The following is a 20739-nucleotide window of genomic DNA, read 5'->3' on the forward strand; positions in this document are numbered from 1 at the left end:
TGCTATAAAAATGCACTGATTACTGTGTAAATGACACTGGCAAGGAAGGGGTTAACCACTAGGGGGCAAGGAAGGGGTTAAGTGTGTCCTAGGGAGTGATTCTAACTGTGAGGGGGCTGGGCTACCAGTGACACAACACTGATCACTGGGAGCAGTAGATCACTGTCCTGGTACTAGGCAGAACAGAGAAATGCCTTGTTTACATAGGCATCTCCCCGTTCTGCCTGCGGCTCTGTAACACGATCGCGGGACACCGGAGGACATCGAGTCCGCGGGTCCCGCGGGCACAGTCAGGGAGCTTGCGGCAGGGGCGCCCGCGCACGGCGGAAAATTCAAAGCAACGTACAGGTAAGTTGCTTTGCACATCCATGCCATTCTGCCGACGTATATCTACAGATGGCGGTCAGCAAGCTGTTAATAATTGTGAAAAAAAAAAGGTAAGGGGTAGGTTCCTCCTCTGAGTCATTGGGTTGTACACTATGGATATGTACTCAATGGGCACCTGACCATCACATCTACAACTATATGGCCAGCTGACACACTTCCAAATCTTATAGAAAGCCTTCAAAAAAGAGTAGAGGCCTTAATACCACCAAAAAAGGGGAAGGGGGGAGGGTGGCAACGCCATATTAATACCCATATTTATGGAGTTGGATGTCCAATAAGCCCATATAAGTGTTATGGTCAGGTGTTTACAAGCTTTTTGCCATATAATGTATGTTATGAATAGCATCGTGGAAAAATGTCTCAGCAAAGGTGGTGGTGAACTGACTTAAAGGGTCACCAAAGGAAAAAAAATGTTTTGCTGAAATGACAGTTTACATGGTATAGAGACATAATAGTTAACTGATTCCTTTTAAAAACGATTAAAAATAGATAAAAATCAATCATATAATGTGCCTCTAGTTTCACTTTCGTTTTTGCAGCTAGCTTAGTTTTTGCATGTAATTTAATGCCTCTGTGCTGGACAGAGCCATAGAGAGTGATGGTTAGGAAAACGAAACTAGAATCTCCCAGTACTGTGGTGATCAGGAAACAGACAACCAGGGAATGTCCAGAACAGAGAGGAATTACAGCAACATCAGAGCAAAAACGAACAATGAGGACATGAAACCAGGACTGCAGTAAGGTAAAGGAAGCTATTTAGCTAAAAAAAAAAAAATCCTTTAGTGACCCTTTAAAGCGGTCCTCCACCCTAAAGTGGAGTCCCGCTGATCGGAACCCTCCCCCCCTCCGGTGTCACATTTGACACCTTTCAGGGGGGAGGGGGGTGCAGACACCTGTCTAAAGACAGGTATTTGCACCCACTTCCGGCCACACGATACGGGCGAAAGACGGGCATTCCGTCACATCCCGTCTGTCGCCCGTTGTGTGCTGGGAACACTCGGCTCCCAGCACACAGCGTGTGAGCCAATCGGCGGGCGCAGCGCGACTCGCGCATGCGCCGTAGGGAACCGGGCAGTGAAGCCGCAGCGCTTCACTTCCTGGTTCCCTCAGCGTGGATGGCGGGGGGAGCAGCAGAGTGACGAGCGATCGCTCGTGCTCTGCTGCGATCGGCGCTGGACTCCAGGACAGGTAAGTGTCCTAATATTAAAAGTCAGCAGCTGCAGTATTTGTAGCTGCTGACTTTTAATATTTTGTTCCCATGGCACATCCGCTTTAAGTTGGCCACCTGTAAGTGGTAAATATGACATATCCTTATCAATATTTAAAAGTTACATGTTAAATTATTAGTTTTGAATATAATAAAGAAAATATCTTCAACAGCACTATACTTCTCTTTTAGGTCTAGACTAGCTAGACCGGACAGCAATTAACATGACACTTACCTAGGCAATATGGCTTCTCTCTGTTCTTGTGTCTCTCACGGTCATACTGGTAACCAGGATAACAAGTGCAGAGAACGCGACCAAAATTATCTGTACATTGCTGTTCACATGGGGCTTCCGAGCACACGTCATAATCTATAAAGAGATGAATCATTAAAGGAATTAACAAAAAACATATTGCTCTCATTTCTAGAAACTATCCACTACTATGTATGATGATTCAAAATGGCTGTCATGCAAGGAAAAACAACAGGTCCACTTTACCCTCCATAGTAGCACATTTCCCTATCCCTTTTTTGGGAGCAAATGAAGATGCACTGGGGCAGATTCACAGAGAATTAGATACGCCGCCGTACCTTACCTGGTGGAATTTCGAATCCTCAACGATTTCGCGCCGAAAGTTACGGCGGCGGAATTCAAATCAGCGATTAGGGGGCGTGATTCATTTAAATGAAGCGCGTCCCTGCGCCGATTGAACTGCGCATGCTCCGTTTCGAAATTTTCTGCCGTGCTTTGCGCGAAATGACGTCGCAACGACATAATTTTTTGAACTTAGACGTGAGTTAAGTCCATCCCTATTTACGGACGACTTACGCAAAAAAAATTTAAATTTCGACGCAGGAACGACGGCCATACTTAACATGGCAAGTCTATCTATACGCCACAAAATACCAGCTTTAACTATACGCCAGAGAGGATGTAAGAGAATGCGACGGCCGCGCGTACATTCGTGGATCGTCGGAAAAAGCTCATTTGCATACCCGACGCGGAAAACGACACAAACTACACCCAGCGGACGCCGAAGTATTGCATCTATGATCCGAAGGTGTACAAAGCCGTACGCCTGTCGGATCGAACCCAAATGCCGTTGTATCTTGGTTTGAGGATTCAAACTAAAGATACGACGTGGGAAATTTGAAAGTACACCGGCGTATCAGTAGATACCCTGGCGTACTCTCTCTCTGGATCTGGCCCACTGTGTGTTCTTCAAGTTGTCCAGAGCCATGGACTCTCCCCATGAGACAGCGCTGATCATTGGCCTTGTGCTGTCAATGGATTGAGTCACATCTGCCTCTGTACCTAGAATTACTGGGTTATTTACTCTAAAAATAAAGCAGAGGGGTAACAAACCTTCTAAATAAAGATTTTTATCCTACTTCTTGTGAAAAAAAAAAAAGTTTTGTATACGATTCATGTGAACTTTTTTTGTTTTTTTCATTTTCATAAAAAACATTTTTTTTGCTGGGTTTTTTGGGTGCATTGAAAAAAACAAAAAAAACACCCACTGACAAAATGTATTAAAATGCCCTAAATTGTTTGAAAATAACTTTGTAATGCTTTGTAACAAAAAATTTCGATTTTGGCATTTAACACAAATGGGACAAACTTAGGACAAACTAAATGTACTGTATACATTTATATCTATAGCAGAATTTGTTCTAAAATGATTATTAATCAAGCTAGAAAGAAGCTTATATTTTTTTACATTTTTTTTTACTTCCACTTTTTCACTTGAACAAATATAGAAAATGAAATAACTTGATAACATCACAAAAGGTAAGCTTTGTCCACTCTTACATTAAAAAAATATATATATATATATATATATATATATATATATATATATATATATGTATGTACAGTATGCCTCACATCTGTATCATAAGTAATAAATTATTTATAGATGAAATACTGTAAGTACATGAAATGTGAAAATGACTCTGGAACTAAAACCAGTTGCGTTTAAGTGCAAAAGAAAATACATTTTTTTTTTTTTTTCGCAGGTGCACTTTTAATTTTTTTTAGCAAAGTCACCTTAACCACTTCAGCCCCGGAAGAATTGTCTGCCAGGCCATTTTTTGCGATACGGCACTGCGTCGTTAAAACTGACAATTCCACAGTGCTACAGAGAGAGAGTTGTCCTCTCCTCTGAATAGTTAATTTGGCATATCCTACTAATTCCCTTCCCCTACCCAAGTGCTCCAAATAAAACATAAAAACTAGCGTAAGAGTGAGTGCACCTGGCTGTGTGAAAATACCATGGTACTGGCTGCAGGATAATCATTGGGCGACTCAGGTACAGAAATTCCAACAGTTCCTGCGAAACAGTGCTACACCATGAAAAAAATTAAGTATCTTTATTCAAAAATTAGAGATATAGGCCCGGATTCACAAAGCACTTGCGCCAACGTATCTCAAGATACGCCGTCGTAAGTACAAATGTGCGCCGTCGTATCTATGCCCACAACCTAAGATACGCCTAAAAATAGGCTTCATCCGACCGACGTAACTTGCCTACGCCGGCGTATCGTGGGCGCTAATTTACGCTGGACGCATGTGGCGCTCCCATTGATTTTCTATTCAAATAGATCGTACTTGCGCCTGATGCAGGCTATGACTGGTGTGCGTAAGTTGTACATACGGCATAAAGTTATGCCCCATAAAGGAGGTGTAACTCAGCAGCATCCATGCAAAGGGCTGCACCAGGGAACACAAGCCGACGTATTTTACGTAGTTTACGTAGGACGTGAATATGGCTGGGCGTAGGTTACGTTCATGCCGTAGGCAGTGATCCGGCATATCTTCGGCAATTGTTCCGACGTGATTGTGAGCATGCGCACTGAGATGCGCCCACGGGACGGCGCATGTGCAGTTGGCGATACGTATCTGTCTGGTGCTCGGCCCATCATTTGCATGGGGTCACGCCTCATTAGCATGGCTCACACCAACTTCCATTTACGCCGACTTACGCCTGAGAAACCCAGCGCAGATTTGGGAGCAAGTGCTTTGTGAATTCAATGCTTGCCTCTCTGCGCTGCGTCGGCGTAGCGTAAAGGAGATACGCTACGGCGGCATAAATATGCGCCGATGTCTGTGAATCCGGGCCATAGTCATCACCTAGAATGTATTTAGCTGATTTAACCTAAAGGTTCAATCAGACTTAAAGGGGTTGTAAAGGTACAATTTTTTTTCCTAAATAGCTTCCTTTACCTTAGTGCAGTCCTCCTTCACTTACCTCATCCTTCCATTTTGCGTTTAAATGTCCTTATTTCTTCTGAGAAATCCTCACTTCCTGTTCTTCTGTCTGTAACTCCACACAGTAATGCGAGGCTTTCTCCCTGGTGTGGAGTGTCGTGCTCGCCCCCCTCCCTTGGACTACAGGAGAGTCAGGACGCTCTCTCTACGTTGCAGATAGAGAAATCAACTGTGTGTTAGTGGGCGGCCTGACTCTCCTGTAGTTCAAGGGGGGGGTCGAGCACGACACTTCACACCAGGGAGAAAGCCTCACATTACTGTGTGGAGTTACAGACAGAAGAACAGGAAGTGAGGATTTTTTTAGAAGAAATACAGACATTTAAAAGCAAAAATTCGAAGGATGAGGTAAGTGAAGGAGGACTGCACTAAGGTAAAGGAAGCTATTTAGGAAAAATGTAACCTTTACAACCCCTTTAAATTATTTGATTTGACTTTTTATTCTATTTAGAGTTTATGTTTACTTTTTTTTAAAAGTTTACTTTATTTGTGAATAGTAATTTTACATGGAGGTCAATTTGTACATTAGATTCAATAATCCTTCAACACTCCACCCAAGAAATAATTTAAAATTTCAAGAAAACCACAAAAAAGACAAAATCACGAAATGCCAGTAAAACTTTAAAATGGCACTCATTTATTTAAAGCTTCCCATCTGGCGTATAATTACCTTACCCAGCAACCAGTTTTCCATTTCAGACCTAATATTTGCGTTGACATACCCGTACACAAGAAATGCACATATGTTTCTTCTTGTGGCTTGCAGGCTTTTTATTTTCCATACAAGCCACCTACTGGGACCCAGCATTGATAGCCCTGTGAACTAAACAAAAAATCTGGGCTGGGTTATAAAAAGTTGGTTTTTATATTTTTGGAATTAAAAAAGGAATTTTTGTATTATCAAATAAGTTTTTAATTTATTTTCTCAGCTTTGCAAAGACGAGAAACCTAGTCCGGGGCAAAAGCGCGTAGCAGGGCCCAGTCCGTAAGTGTATGGTGAGACAGCTGTCAACACGGAGAAAAAAGGGAAAGACAGAAAATCTGATGCTCAGCAAGACGGTTTTCATGCCAAGTGCACCGCTTTTAACAGTTATGTTTCATATGATCTACCGCTTGACACTTCAGGGAGTTCAATGTAAGCTGGCAATGAAGTTTAATATGTTAGTTATGACTCAACCAGGGTATAGATGCCAAAGAAAGTTTTAACGCCTTAAACACGCCGCTATATCCACAGAGGCTCGGGAGAGAGCTTAGAGCATGAAGAGCTTTGGTTCAGGATCAGCAGAACTGAGCCTGCCAGCTGGACATAATGCTTGAGGGCACTGGAGGGGTTAATCTAAAAAATACACAGCCGAGAGTGATGTAGGTTGGATAAAGTATATTTGAAACCCAAGAGCAAAAAAATTATTATATCACAGCTTTTCAGTCCCTAGATATGATGGCTGCAGTAGTGTTCTTTTTAAAGGCTTTTTCCCTTTTTTTCTACCTATTGATCCTGCCAGCAACACAGTTCCTGTCATAGGGTGGCACTGTTTACAGTAGGGGTCCCATGAGGCATTGCAAGACTGACAGTTACAAGCATGACTCCCACAGGCAGAGGCATGATGGGACAGCTGGAAGGCCACCAGTTTGAGACCCCTGGTTTACTGGGAAACTGTATTGAATTCTCTTGCAAAATCCAGGCACACCACACCCACGGGCCTTTCCCTATCTAGATGGTAGCTCACTTCCTCGTAGAATGCTAACAGATTGGTCTGGCAACAACGATCCTTCGTAAAACCATGCTGATTATTACTAATGATACTGTTTTCATCAGCAAGTTCTTGGACATAAATTCTTATCATCTCCTCTAATAGTTTACATACTATTGCTGTTAGGCTGACTGGCCTGTAGTTTCTAGGTATATGTTCCTGCCTTTTTTTGAGTATTGGTATCACATGGACTTTTCTCCAATCAGCTGGTGCCATTCCTGTCAATATGCTGTCAATAAAGATTAGGAATAATGATTTGGCTATAACCTGACTGAGTTCTTTGAGGACTCAGTCCGGGCCTGGTTATTTATTTGTATTTAGTTTTTCTAGTCTTTTCTGGACACTGGCTTCTGTTAGCCACAAGAGTACATCCTGTGACGTGTTACTAACAATACAGTCGTGGTTAGTATACCTCTCCTGTGTAAAAACTGAGGAGAAGAAAGCATTTACAGTAGTACAGTTGCCTTCTCTGTGTAATCTGTAACCATCCTCCCTTAAGGTTCAGAGAGCCAATGGTTTCTGCTGTTGTCAGTCAAATCATGTGAGGACAGAGCAGGGGGCAGGGCCAAGCCTCGCTATATGTGTCAATAGATGCACACAGCCCAGCTCAGGAGTGAGGCTGCAGGTATACCCTCATAGGAAGAACAAGAAGAAGAGGAGCCAAACACGGCAGTGAGGGACACCAGAAAAGAAGGATTGCAGCCAGTACGTATAGTATGTTTGTTAATTAAAAAAATAGAAGCCTTTACACTCACTTTAAAGTGGAGTTCCACCCAAAAATGGAACTTCCACTTTTTGGACCCCCCCCCATCCAGTGTCACATTTGGCACCTTTCAGGGGGGAAGGGGGGGAGCAGATACCTGTGTAATACAGGTATTTGCTCCCACTTCCTGGCATAAATCACCGCGGTGATCGTGGTGACCTATGTCATATCCGGCGCCTACACTGTCTTCCCCCGCTGTCTTCTGGGAAATACACTGGTCCCAGAAGACAGCAGGGACCAGTGAGAACACGCAGCATGCACAGTAGGGAACTAGGAAGTGAAGTTGCAACACTTCACTTCCTGATTCCCTCAACGATGGCGGCGGGGGAAGCCGAGAACCCGAGCGATTGATTGGCTTCGGCTGCCGACATCGCGGGCACCCTGGACAGGTAAGTGTCCATTTATTAAAAGTAAGCAGCTGCAGTATTTGTAGCTGCTGGCTTTTAATATATTTTTTTTTTAAGCAAACCTCCGCTTTAACAGACCAAAATAGAATAAATAAAATGAATTGATTGCTAGGGTTTACATTTACTTTAAGGCACTGCATTTATAGACTATTAGCTAGATTCAGATAGACTTAGAAATTAGACTTAGAAATTAGCGCCGGCGCAAATTCAGACTTAGGCTGTTGTATCTACTGATACGCCAGCCTAAGTCTGAATTTGCGCCGGCGCTAATTTAAGCTTATTCTGGTAACCAGATACGCTTAAATTAGGCTCAGATACGAGTGTCTTACACCGTCGTTTCCTAAAGTGTAATTTTTAGGTTGACCGCTAGGTGGCGCTTCCATTGCGGTCAGCGTAGAATATGTAAATCACTAGATACGCCTATTCACGACCGGCCGACGCAGTACAGATACGCCATTTACGCAACGCATTATCAGGCCTAAAGTTATTCCATCAAATAGCTGGAATAGTAATGTTAAGTATGGCCGCCGTTCCCGCGTCGAAATTCGCAAATTTTACGTCGTTTGCGTAAGTCGTCCGTGAATAGGGATTTACGTCATTTACGTCCACGTCGAAACCAATAGGACCGTGCGGAGTACTTTGCCGCAATGCACACTGAGATATGTACACGGACGGCGCATGCGCCATTCGTAAAATACGTCAATCACGTCAGGTCAAGCTCCATTAACATAAAACACGCCCCCTTAGCCAAATTTGAATTAGGCGCCCTTACGCCCGCCCGATTTACGCTACACTGCCGTAACTTAGCAGACAAGTACTTTGTGAATCGTGTACTTGCCTCGCTAACTTACGGCGGCGTAGTGTAAATGCCATACACTACGCCGCCGCAACTATGCGCTCGCCATCCTGAATCTAGCTATATGGGAGGGAGTCAGAATGACTAGACATGTGCACTGCCTAAAAATGTGTTCGTTTTAGTTTTCGTTTCTTTGTTTTTTTTGTTTTTTTTTCGGGTCATTGGTTATGATCGCAATTTGTAAATAACAACATTTGTAAATTTGCAAATTCGAAAATTTGTAAATTCAGAAATCCAAAAATCCAGAAATAAGAAAGAAAATCCGAAAATTAGAAAGAATAACTAACAATAACAACTATTAAATTATAGGTGTTGAAATGTCCTTTCACATGGCTGTTAGTGAACGTAACAAATACAAATTTATCCAAAGTTACGAATTATCCAAAATAACGAATGTCGCATCTAAACAGATGGAACAGGACGAATTAATAATAATAATAATAATAATAATAATAATAATAAATAATAATAATAAAAACGTTTTATTATTTATTATTATTAATTTGTTACGTTCCATACGTTTAGATACAGCATTCGTTATTTTAGATAATTCGTAAATTCTAATTAATTTGCATTCTTTATTTTCACCAACGGGCAAAATTGAAAGGAAATTACAATACCTATACTTTAAGTTAGTAATAGTTAAGTTATTATTAGTTCGTTATTATTTCAGATTTTCACATTTTTAGGATTTTCTAATTTACAAATTTCCGAATTTGCAAATTCTTGAATATTCAAATTTTACCAATATTAAAATTTTGTTAAACGGGTTTTCGTTAATTCAGATATTTTCAAATTAACTAATTTGTCGAAATTCGTAAAAAAAAACGAATTTGGAACTAAACAATTTGCACATGTCTAAGAATGACACAGCATCCTATTGCTCATTGTTAACGTGTGTTGGAAGAAAATATAACCCCTTCATGAATTTTATGGCAGGTAATCACTGTACACAGTTGTCTTGGGAAGAAACATAGATATAATATAAACAATTTGATATTTTATTACAGCACAAAGTTAAAGCGGTGGTTCACCCTAAAATCCACTTTCTGTCACTAGATCCAGCATACTGCTGACATCTGCAGTATGCTGGATTTTTTTTTTGTACTTATCGTTTTATCCGTATGTCTGCTCCGGCTCCGAGCGGCGTATCCTTCCGGGTATAGGCGTTCCTAAGTAAAGCGCAGTTGATTGACGGGCTTGGATAGCGCGTCACACCTTCCGGAAATAGCCGACGTGACTCTCGGCAATTTAGGCCGCCTGCGCAGTCAGCTCTACACGGCAGGCGCAGGCGCCGTATAGCGCCGTAAGCAGCCGAGAGTCACGTCGGCTATCCAAGCCCGTCAATCAACTGCGCTTTACTTAGGAACGCCCATTCCCCGACGGATTCCCCGCTCGAGCCGGAGCAGACATACGGATAAAACGATAAGTACAAAAAAAAGAAAAAAAAATCCAGCATACTGCAGATGTCAGCAGTATGCTGGATCTAGTGATAGAAAGTGGATTTTAGGGTGAACCACCGCTTTAAAGTAGAACTAAAGGCAAAACTTTTTTTTTTTTGGGGATAGAGCGGGCTATAATCTCTGTTACATTTATTTCTGCCATCTGTGTCCCATTGTCCCATTTTTGTAGCTGCTGATTTTTAATAAACAAAGAAATGGCTGGATCTCTGCCTCAAAAAGGGGTGCTGTACATTGTGTACAGAAGGCCCCCCGAAATCTCATTTCCTTTTCCTGCATTTGGAGTTTAATTTTTAGTTAGATACTGGTGATGATAATGAGGGCAGACCAGTTAGTAGTCAGTTTGAGAAAAGGCATGAGAATGGTTGCATTCGTTTCTCCGGAACCATAAAATGGTAAGAATCTTCATTCAAGTTTTCAGAACCCTTGCAATACACATAGTTTATGTAAAGAGAATTTTTTTTAACAAAATTGGAGTTTCCCTTGTTATATGGTTTTGGATCACCCACTAGCTTCCTATAACTACCCACCTCTCTGCCCAAATTTTCCATCTTCACATTTCTCAACTGCTAAAACCCCAGAGGAACGTCTTGAAATAGTGTTCAGGTCTTGACCCTTGCTAAAATGAATCTATTGGTGGTCAGTGGGAAAAATGGCCCCTACACGTTGGTGTTTAGTGGGAAGAATGGCCTGAATGCATTGGTATTCAGTCGGAAGATTGGCCCCCTTATTATGGTGGTCAGTGGAAAAAATGTCCCTTACATTGGTGGCCAGTAGGAAGACTGCTCCCCGTACAGTGGTGGTCAGAATGCCTCGCTTACAGACAACTATACTTATCATATATGTCATGAAGCTGGCTCTGCCAAGTAGTGTTGGGCCCAGATCTATGCAGGCACCATAAAATGGAATGTCAGTCATCCACAACTCAAGAAACCCCTAGCAGCCTCTGGAGGAGCCCTTTGGTTCCACGGAACCCTGGTTAAGAATGGGTTATCTAACCACTTCCCCATTAGTCATAGTGAGTAGGTCTTAAAGCGGGGGTTCACCCCAAAAAAAAAGTTAACATTAGATTCAGCCAAGTTGTCAGAATGGCAATTGGCTGTTTTTTTTAATTTTATCCACGTACATACCGTATTTTCACCGCCGCTTCCAGGTATGTCTTCTGCGGGACTGGGCATTCCTAATTGATTGACAGGCTTCCGACCGTTGCATACTGTGCGTCACGAGTTGCCGAAAGAAGCCGAACGTCGGTGCGCAGGCGCCGTATAGAGCCGACTCGCAGTCCGGCTTCTTTCGGCAACTCGTGACGCGCTGTATGCGACGGTCGGAAGCCTGTCAATCAATTAGGAACGCCCAGTCCCGCAGAAGACATACCCGGAAGCGGCGGTGAAAATACGGTATGTACGGGGATATAATAAAAAAAAACAGCCGATTGTCATTCTGACAACTCGGCTGAATCTAATGTTAAATAATTTTTTTTGGGTGAACCCCCGCTTTAAGCTGCGTACACACGACCATTTTTCATGACGAGAAAAATTTTAAATATTAAATTGGTCATTAAAAACGATCGTGTGTGGGCTCCAGAGCATTTTTCTCGATGTGAAAAATGGGCATTAAAAATTTAGAACATGCTCTAATTTTTCTCGTCGTCGTTTTTCACTTTGTGAAAAACGGTCGTGTGTAGGCTCTAACGACGGGAACAAAATGTGCATGCTCAGAAGCAAGTTATGAGACGGGAGCGCTCGTTCTGGTAAAACTACCGTTTGTAATGGAGATAGCACGAAGACTGAAAAGCGCTAATCGTCTCTCACCAAACTTTTACTAACACAAAATCAGCAAAAACAGCCCAAAGGGTGGCGCCATCTGAATGGAACTTCCCCTTTATAGTGCCGTCGTACGTGTTGTACGTCACCACGCTTTGTGCAAGCATTTATTTTTATTAATTAAATTGTGTATGCAAGGCAGGCTTGACAAGAATCACGTAGAGAAAAACTTTGGGGTAGATTCAGGTAGCTTTACGGCGGCGTATCTCCAGATACGCCGCCGTAATTTGAAATCTGCGCCGGCGTATCGTTAAAAATAGGCTTCCTCCACCGACGTAACTTGAATGCGGCGGTGTATAATTGTGTGCAATATTACGTTGGCCGCTAGGGGCGCTTCTGTTGTTTTCGGCGTAGAATATGCAAATTACCTAGATACCCTGATTCACAAACGTACGTACGGCCGGCGCAATTTATTTACGTCGTTTACGTTAGGCTTTTTCGGCGTAAGGTTGCTCCTGCTATTAGGTGGCGCAGCCAATGTTAAGTATGGACATCGTTCCCGCTTCGAAATTTGAATTTATTATGTCGTTTGCGTAAGTCGTTCGCGAATAGGGCTGGACGTAATTTACGTTCACGTTAAAAGCAATGGCGATTTGCGTTGGAATTTCGAGCATGCGCACTGGGAAAACGTAAAATACGCAGGGTCAACCTAATTTAAATAAAACACGCCCCCCTCAACATCATTTGAATGACGCGCGCTTACGCCGGCCCCATTTACGCTACGCCGCCGAAAGTTAGGAGGCAAGTGCTTTGTGAATACAGCACTTGCCTCTCAAACTTAAGGCGGCACAGCGTAAATATGATACGCTGCGCCGCCGTAAGAAGGGGCGCAGCTACCTGAATCCAGCCCTTTGTTTTTTCTAGGACATTAAAAACGATGTTGTGCACGCGGCAATACCCTGGCTCTTATTATTTCAGATCACAGAAAATGTATCTCATGTTTGACTTTAGAAGGACTGCAATGAGGAGTCAACTCAGCAATATTCATCCTGAACTGAACTGTTTTATTTTGAGTGGTCTTAGCCTTTAAATGGTATCATCAAAAAAAAAAATCACGGTATTTCAAAAAGTGTTTACCTTCTGGAATGCATTGTCCAAGGACAAATTTATATCCTTTGCAACAGCTCTTCCTGAAAAAAATAAAATAAATGCATAAGTACATTCTAAAAAAACTTTAACATTAACATTAACATTTAACATTAACTTTAACATTAACGTAATATGACATGACATAATTGAGCAAATTATTTACATTTTTCACAGACCAATAAAACAAGCCACAGAAAATCATAAACTGCAATAAACAAAGAAAAGAGTCTCTGAAAACATTTGCGTTTCATTAAAAACAATAAGAGTTGAGAAATTATTAGGAATGCTTTGCAGTGCAAAACCTTCAAAGTACTTACACAATACAGCCGGAAATTTTTATTTCAATTCTTCATATTGAATTAGATTTCAACACAACAAACTGGCCATACTCTGTTACAGGCTAAACAAAAAAAAATAAAAAAATCTAACAGATTCCATCATTCACGCTAAATGGCACAGATGGACAAACCCCCCTGCTGGTCTATTGTATTATTTATTTATTTTTTGCATTCTTTTATTTAAGAAATATGAAGTATTTCACTGCAAATAAATTATAGAAGAAGTATATTACTGTATATTATATAAATAAAATTAGGGCTGTTACTGATCAAAATGTTTGTGTTCGATCAATCGTTTTTTTTTTAATCGAGTAATCGACTAATTTTGATTAATTATAACGCACATACAGATCCAACTACTTTTAGCTGATCTCCTCCTTGCAGGCTGATTCCCGGTGCAGCTACCAACCACTGGAAAAATGGATATCAGGATACAAAAAACACACAAAGGCAGCGCTCAATGCGAATAGCATTAAAACTTTTATAGTCTTCAAGTAGGTAACAAAAAAAATATTGCACTGGAGATAAAATCGATGTAGCTACATAAACTGTAAAAATGGTGCGAGTAATCCCAAACGGTACCAAAAGCAGTCATAAAAACATGTAGCTAAGTATGATACTGGTATAAAAATGTGTACAACGATGCCACTGCTGAATCCAGATGAGGAGGGGTTAACATCAGCCCGTCGGCATGTAGATGTCCCATGAAGGGAACTATCACAACTCCCAGTGGATGGTTGTAGAATCCCAGGTTGATAGAGGGAAGTGTAACAGCCCTTGCGTGTGGCAGATCGTAAGGTCCCGCCGGGAAGGAAGATATGAAGGCACAGCAAAGGAGCCCTTCAGATGGACACGGCAAGCCCCGCTGGTGTCCGTGACATCACCGGATCTCCGAACTCCCTGAAGGGCCCGGAAGCCGACGGAGAGGTGAGTACCAATCAAAAGAATTTTGATCAATTAAAAAAATTTTGATCAATCAAAAAAATTAAAGATTAATCGAGAAATTAATAGTTAATTTCCAAAGCCCTAAATAAATATATTATAATAGTCTATTGTATTCTAAAGCCTCGTACACACGATCGGATTATCCAACAGGAATTGTGTGATGACAGGATGTTGTCGGAAAATCCGGCCGCTTGTACGCTCCATCGTGAAATTTTTGTCTGATTTTCCGCGGACAAATGTTGGATAGCATGCTTTCAAATTGTCCGCCAACAAATGTGTGTTGTCGGATTTTCCATTCATGTGTACACATGTCCTTCGGACAAAACTCCAAAGTACAAACACACCTGCTCAGAAGCATTGCTCACCATAACACAACATTAGCAGAAGTTGCCCAAAGGGTGGGCGCTAAAGAGCTGAAAAACAACATAGTTTTGTGTTTTTTGGTCGACAATTCTTTGCCGTTTGTATGCAATACAAGTTCCTGGCAAACGCCCTTCAGACAAAAGTCCTACACTTTGTCCGATGAAAATCCGATCATGTGTTTGAGGCTTAACAGTCACCATCTGATTGGATGCAGCCATTGACTGGCCAAAAACTTTCCAGCAGGTTCCTTCAACAAAAGTTGTTTGAACTGACACAAGAAATGGTGGGATCAGTGGGATCAGGCGCAGCGGTGAGAGCGGGTCAACAGGTGTGGTGGTGGGAGGAGGGTGGAGCTATGGTAATGGGAGCATGGCGATGGGGTCTGGCGTGAAGGAGCAGTGGTGGGGTGATTTCAGATTTTGTAGTACAGTGAAGGCACAGGGGTGGTAGTGAACGTGGGTGTTGGTACACTGGTGTTGAGAGGGGGAGGGGGGTGGTTGCAATCTTAAAGCGGATCTCCACCCTAAATAAAACATAATCTCAAACTTAATAATGCTCCTGAACAATGCTGTATCCGATATGTGCATCTAAAAAAACGTTTACTGTACCTTATAACCAAGATAGGCTTCCGGTCTGCAGACATCGGGTTTCCGTCGGGTTTTCCATTCTTTCCTGTCCCGCGCAGTGTCTTCTGGGAGCTTGTGTCATAGCTCCCTTGTTATCATATTTGGCCCGTGTTAGAGGAAACATCGCGCGACTTCGTCCAGCAGGAAGTGACGCGCGATCTAAACAATGGAAGGAGGGCGGGCATTTGAAATCTCTCCATTAGACAGACCCACCGCAACAAGGAAGTGCCGAGCTGTGGGCTTATGCCCACAGTTAAAATGGAGCAGGAACCGGATGGAGGAATATAAGTTGTTATTTGCCACTGTATAGCAGCGGAGCGGCCGGGGGAGACAGTACATGTGAGTAGCGCTAATTCGGGTCATTATACTTTTAAAGAGCCATTAAAAAAAAAACGTTTTTGGGGTGGGAGATCCGCTTTAAGCAGCAGAGGTAGATTTGGGGGTGGGAAGAGTAGGTTGGCGGTGTGAGCTGGCCATATATGTCTCAGATTTTTGACCTGTGGGTGGCCCTGTTGGCACCACCCAGTTCAACAAAAGTCAAATTTCCAATTGACTTTTGTCAAAGGCATCAGGTGGAAATTGTCCGCTGAACAATAGAGTAGATGGAGGAATCTCCTAGATTTCTCTTGTTCAGTCCATGAGTATGAGAAAGATGTAAAAAAAATAAAAAATTAAATATGATGTCTGCATTAGAAAAGGCCTTAAAGGGGTTGTAAATGTACAATTCTTTTTCCCTAAATAGCTTCCTTTACCTTAGTGCAGTCCTCCTTCACTTACCTCATCCTTCCATTTTGCTTTTAAATGTCCTTATTTCTTCTGAGAAATCCTCACTTCCTGTTCTTCTGTCTGTAACTCCACACAGTAATGTGAGGCTGTCTTTCTGGTGTGGAGTGTTGTGTTCGCCCCCTCCCTTGGACTACATGAGAGTCGGGACGCTCTCTACGTTGCAGATAGAGAAAGGAGTTGTGTGTTAGTGAGCGTCCTGACTCTCCTATAGTCCAAAGGAGGGGGCGAGCACGACACTCTATTCTCTATTAACTGCTTAACCACTTGCCTTGATCGCCCCCTAGTGTTTAACTCCTTCCCTGCCAGTGTCATTTACATAGTAAACAGTGCATTTTTATAGCACTAATCGCTGTATAAATGACAATGGTCGCAAAATAGTGTCAAAAGTGTCCGATGTTTCCGCCGCAATGTCGCAGTCACGATAAAAATTGCAGATCGCCACCATTACTAGAAAAAAATAATAATAATAAAAATGCCATAAATCTATCCCCTTTTTTTGTAGACAGTATGGCCCAGATTCACAAAGCACTTACGCCAACGTATAACAAGTTACGCCGACGTAAGTGCAAATGTGCGCCGTCGTATCTGTGCGCAAGACCCACAAACATATATGCGCCTAAAACCAGGCTACACCCCGCCGATGTAGCTTGCTTACGCTGGCGTAGGGTGGGCGCACATTTAGGCTGGGTGCATGGTGCTGCTCCCATTGATTAGCCATTCAAGCATGCAAATGAGGGAAATACGGCGATTCACGAACCTGCGTGCGCCCGACGCAGGCTACGAGAGGTGCGCGTAAGTTGTAGGTCCGGGGTAAAGTTATACCCCATAAAGGAGGTGCAACCCAGCAGCAGACATGCAAAGGTCTGCACCAGGGAACACAAGCAGCGTATTTTACGTTGGACATGTGTCTGGCTGGGCGTAGGTTACGTTCACGCCGTACACAGTGATCCGACGTAGTTTAGGCAGTTGTTCTGACGTGGTTGTGTGCAGGCGCAGGGGGATGCGTCCACATCACGGCGCATGCGCAGTTCGTGATGCGTATCTGTCTGGCGCTCGGCCCATCATTTGCATGGGGTCACGCCTCATTTGCATGGGTCACGCCCACTTCCACCTACTCCGGCATACGCCTTTGAATCCCAGGCCACGCTGGCGCAGCGTTGGGAGCACTGGCTTGCTGAATTCAATGCTTGCCTCTCAGCGCTACGCCGGCGTGGTGTACAGCGTTTGCGCTACAGCGGCGTAATGTGTGCCCACGCTCTGTGAATCTGTGCCTATAACTTTATGCTTATTGTGATTTTTTTTTTTACCACAAATATGTAGAAGAATACAAATCAGCCCAAACTGAGGAAAAAATAAAAAAAAATTATCTTTTTTTGGGGATATTTATTATAGCAAAAAGTCAAAAAAATATATTTTTTTTTCAACATTTTTGGTCTTTTTTTAATTCATGTCTTATCTTAGTCAGAATTAGTTCATTGTTCAGAGAACCACTAACAACCTCTGGAAGAACCCTAGTCAACAAAGGCTGGATTAGTACGCATCACAAATTTAGGCCCGGATTCTCGTACGAGTTATGCCGGCGTATCTCCAGATACGCCGTCGTAACTCTGAGTCCGAGCCGTCGTATCTTGGCGCCTGATTCAAAGAATCAGATACGCCAAAATTTCACTAAGATACGACCAGCGTAAGTCTCTTACGCCGTCGTATCTTAACTGCATATTTACGCTGGCCGCTAGGGGCGTGTACGCTGATTTACGCCTAGAAACATGTAAATCAGCTAGATACGCCACTTCATGAACGTGCCGACGAAGTACAGATACGCCGTTTACGTTAGACTTTTCCCGGCACAAAGTTACCCCTGCTATATGAGGCGTAGATGAGGCGTACCAATGTTAAGTATGGACGTCGGAACAGCGTAGAATTTTTCACGTTTTACGTCGTTTGCGTAAGTCGTTCGCAAATAGGGCTGTGCGTCATTTACGTTCACGTCGAAAGCATTGGCTTCTTGCAGGTTCATTTGGAGCATGCGCACTGGGATACTTTAACGGCCATTTGTAAAAAGCGTCATTTACGTGGGGTCACATAAAATTTACATAACACTCGCCCACATCTTCCACATTTGAATTAGGCGGGCTTACGCTGGCCTATTTACGCTACGCCGCCGCAAATTTGGTTTGAGAATACGGCACTTGCCTGTCAAAGTTGCAGAGGCGTAACGTAAATAGGATATGTTACGCCCGCACAAAGATGCACGCTTCTACGTGAATCCGGGCCTTACTTTTTCTGACCCCCCCAAAAACAGGAAAAAACAAATTATCAAGAGAATAATTCCTATGCATTCTGGACAAAACCTCCTGCGTTCATAACACTGATAACATTTTTGTGAAGGTTGATTGAAAATTGCGTGGAGTAAGATATTTTCTATGGTCCAGTTCAGCCTTATTAAAAAGGGTGAAAAAGTCCAGCTGTTACCGAGACTTCATATCGATGAGTAGCTACAGCTGACGGTGAGACTTCTGGCCAGGCAAAACACGAACCTTACAGGAATGCAGAGACGGGGCTGAGAGGTATTAGGATGTTCCATCCAATTCTTTTATCATCGGGTTAAATGAAACACTTGTGCTACAGACAACATATTTAAGGCTTAATGTGACAAAGGCACATTAAAGAAGAACAGCTTTGAGTTCTTTTTACAACCCTGGGAGCATTTTTTCCAAAGGATCAAAAATGCCTGCTTTAACAACTGCAGCAAATCTTTCACACATTTATTTTCAAAGGCTAGCAAAACGGAGATCATAGATACTTAGATCAATCTTTTGGAATGCACAATGGGGCTACATACTAAAGGGGTCAGGAGTGTGTAATGCACACAGAGTACAGGGGTCAGGAGTGTGTAATGCACACAGAGTACAGGGGTCAGGAGTGTGTAATGCACACTGAGTACAGGGGTCAGGAATGTGTAAAACACAGGATGCAGGGGTCAGGAGTAGGTAATGCACAAAGTGCAGGTTAAAGGAATGGGCAATGCATAAAATAAAGGGATGAACAATGGCGCTAGATATTATGAGATATTAAAATAATATAACAACTGGAATATAGATATAAATAAAATGTGTGTGTGAGTAAGCACACACAATATTAAAACATTTGTTAAAACATAGTGTCCATGAATGATCCGAGATCTTGTATGATTAGCACCTGGAGGCAGCTCACAGGTAAATTAGATGAGTTCAGTATGTGGTAATAAATTGCCAGTCCTAGAGTCTCATAAACGTCCTATTTGGCGTCCTGTTTTCCCTTTGCAGCCTGGGGCACTGGCGTGATCTTACAGGGATCCACAGGAGGCTGGGAACCAGGAAGCAGGAAACGGAAAGCAGTAATTTCCTGTTCCTGTGCCGTCACGTCTGGCCCGGCGCCATTTTGTCAGCTTGCGGTTCACCCTGCTCACGGCTGTGACCAGCTGCTTTCCTGCTTCCTAGTTCCTAGCCTCCTCTAGATTCCTGTAAGATCACACCAGTGCCCCAGGCTGCAAAGGGAAAACAGGACACCAAATAGGACGTTTATGAGACTCCAGGACTGGCGATTTTTACCACATACTGAACTCAACTAATTTAACCTGTGAGTTACTACTTGTTTTTATTAAATATATGATTTATACTGCACCCAATCTGGAGCCCCTCTGTTCCCATTCCTACATAAAGTAAAGGGAGCAGGGGTACAGGACACGCAGAGTGTTAGGCATGTGTTGAGCACAAAATGCAGGGGTTAGAAGTAAATAATGCACAGAGTCCAGGGGTCAACAATGTAAAATGCTCAGGAGACAGGAATGTGCAATGCTGGGGCCAGAAGTAGGCAACACACAGAGTGCAGGGGTCTGAAGTGCATAATGCACAGAGTGAAGGGGGTCAGGAGTGCATAATGCACAGAGTGCAGGGTCAGGAGTGCATAATGCACAGAGTGCAGGGTCGGGAGTGCATAATGCACAGAGTGCAGGGTCAGGAGTGCATAATGCACCACAGAGTGCAGGGTCAGGAGTGCATAATGCACAGAGTGCAGGGTCAGGAGTGCATAATGCACCACAGAGTGCAGGGTCAGGAGTGCATAATGCACCACAGAGTGCAGGGTCAGGTGTGCATAATGCACAGGGTGCAGGGTCATGGGGTGCATAATGCACCACAGAGTGCAGGGTCAGGTGTGCATAATGCACAGAGTGCAGGGTCAGGAGTGCATAATGCATAGAGTGAAGGGGGTCAGGAGTGCATAATGCATAGAGTGAAGGGGGTCAGGAGTGCATAATGCACAGAGTGCAGGGTCAGGAGTGCATAATGCATAGAGTGAAGAGGGTCAGGAGTGCATATTGCACAGAGTCCAAGGATCAGGAGTACATAATACTCAGAGGGAAGAGATCAGGAGTCTCTAATGCACAGAGTGTAGAGGTCACCCAGAATAAGTATAGCTATAATGATTTCTGACTTTTTGCTGCATGTACCTGGGTCTGTAACCCAGAAGAATTAAAAACTGTAATAACCAGGGAACCCGGGATTTTCAGAAAGAGGTCAGCAATGATAGCTAGTTATCTACATTAGTCTTTATTGCCTTTATGGAATTTGACATGCCAGAAGGTTAGCCTGTGAAAATGGTCAGCTGCTTTGCCAACATGTACATGTTTT

At 43.0% G+C, this 20739-nt stretch overlaps 1 protein-coding gene across 2 annotated transcripts in view; it reads right to left on the bottom strand.

The window, feature by feature from the left end:
- Positions 1–20739, bottom strand: part of CCBE1 (collagen and calcium binding EGF domains 1) — a 511379-nt gene that overhangs the window by 55835 nt on the left and 434805 nt on the right. For both annotated transcript variants that reach the window (XM_040337897.1, XM_040337890.1), the window contains exons 4-5: positions 13000–13052; positions 1830–1964 (exon numbers count right to left, since the gene is read on the bottom strand). In XM_040337897.1, the coding sequence (XP_040193831.1) occupies positions 1830–1964; positions 13000–13052 (188 nt within the window). The remainder of the gene's footprint in view (positions 1–1829; positions 1965–12999; positions 13053–20739) is intronic.

Source organism: Rana temporaria, chromosome 1 (genome assembly GCF_905171775.1).
Source record: "Rana temporaria chromosome 1, aRanTem1.1, whole genome shotgun sequence".
Taxonomy (NCBI): domain Eukaryota; kingdom Metazoa; phylum Chordata; class Amphibia; order Anura; family Ranidae; genus Rana; species Rana temporaria.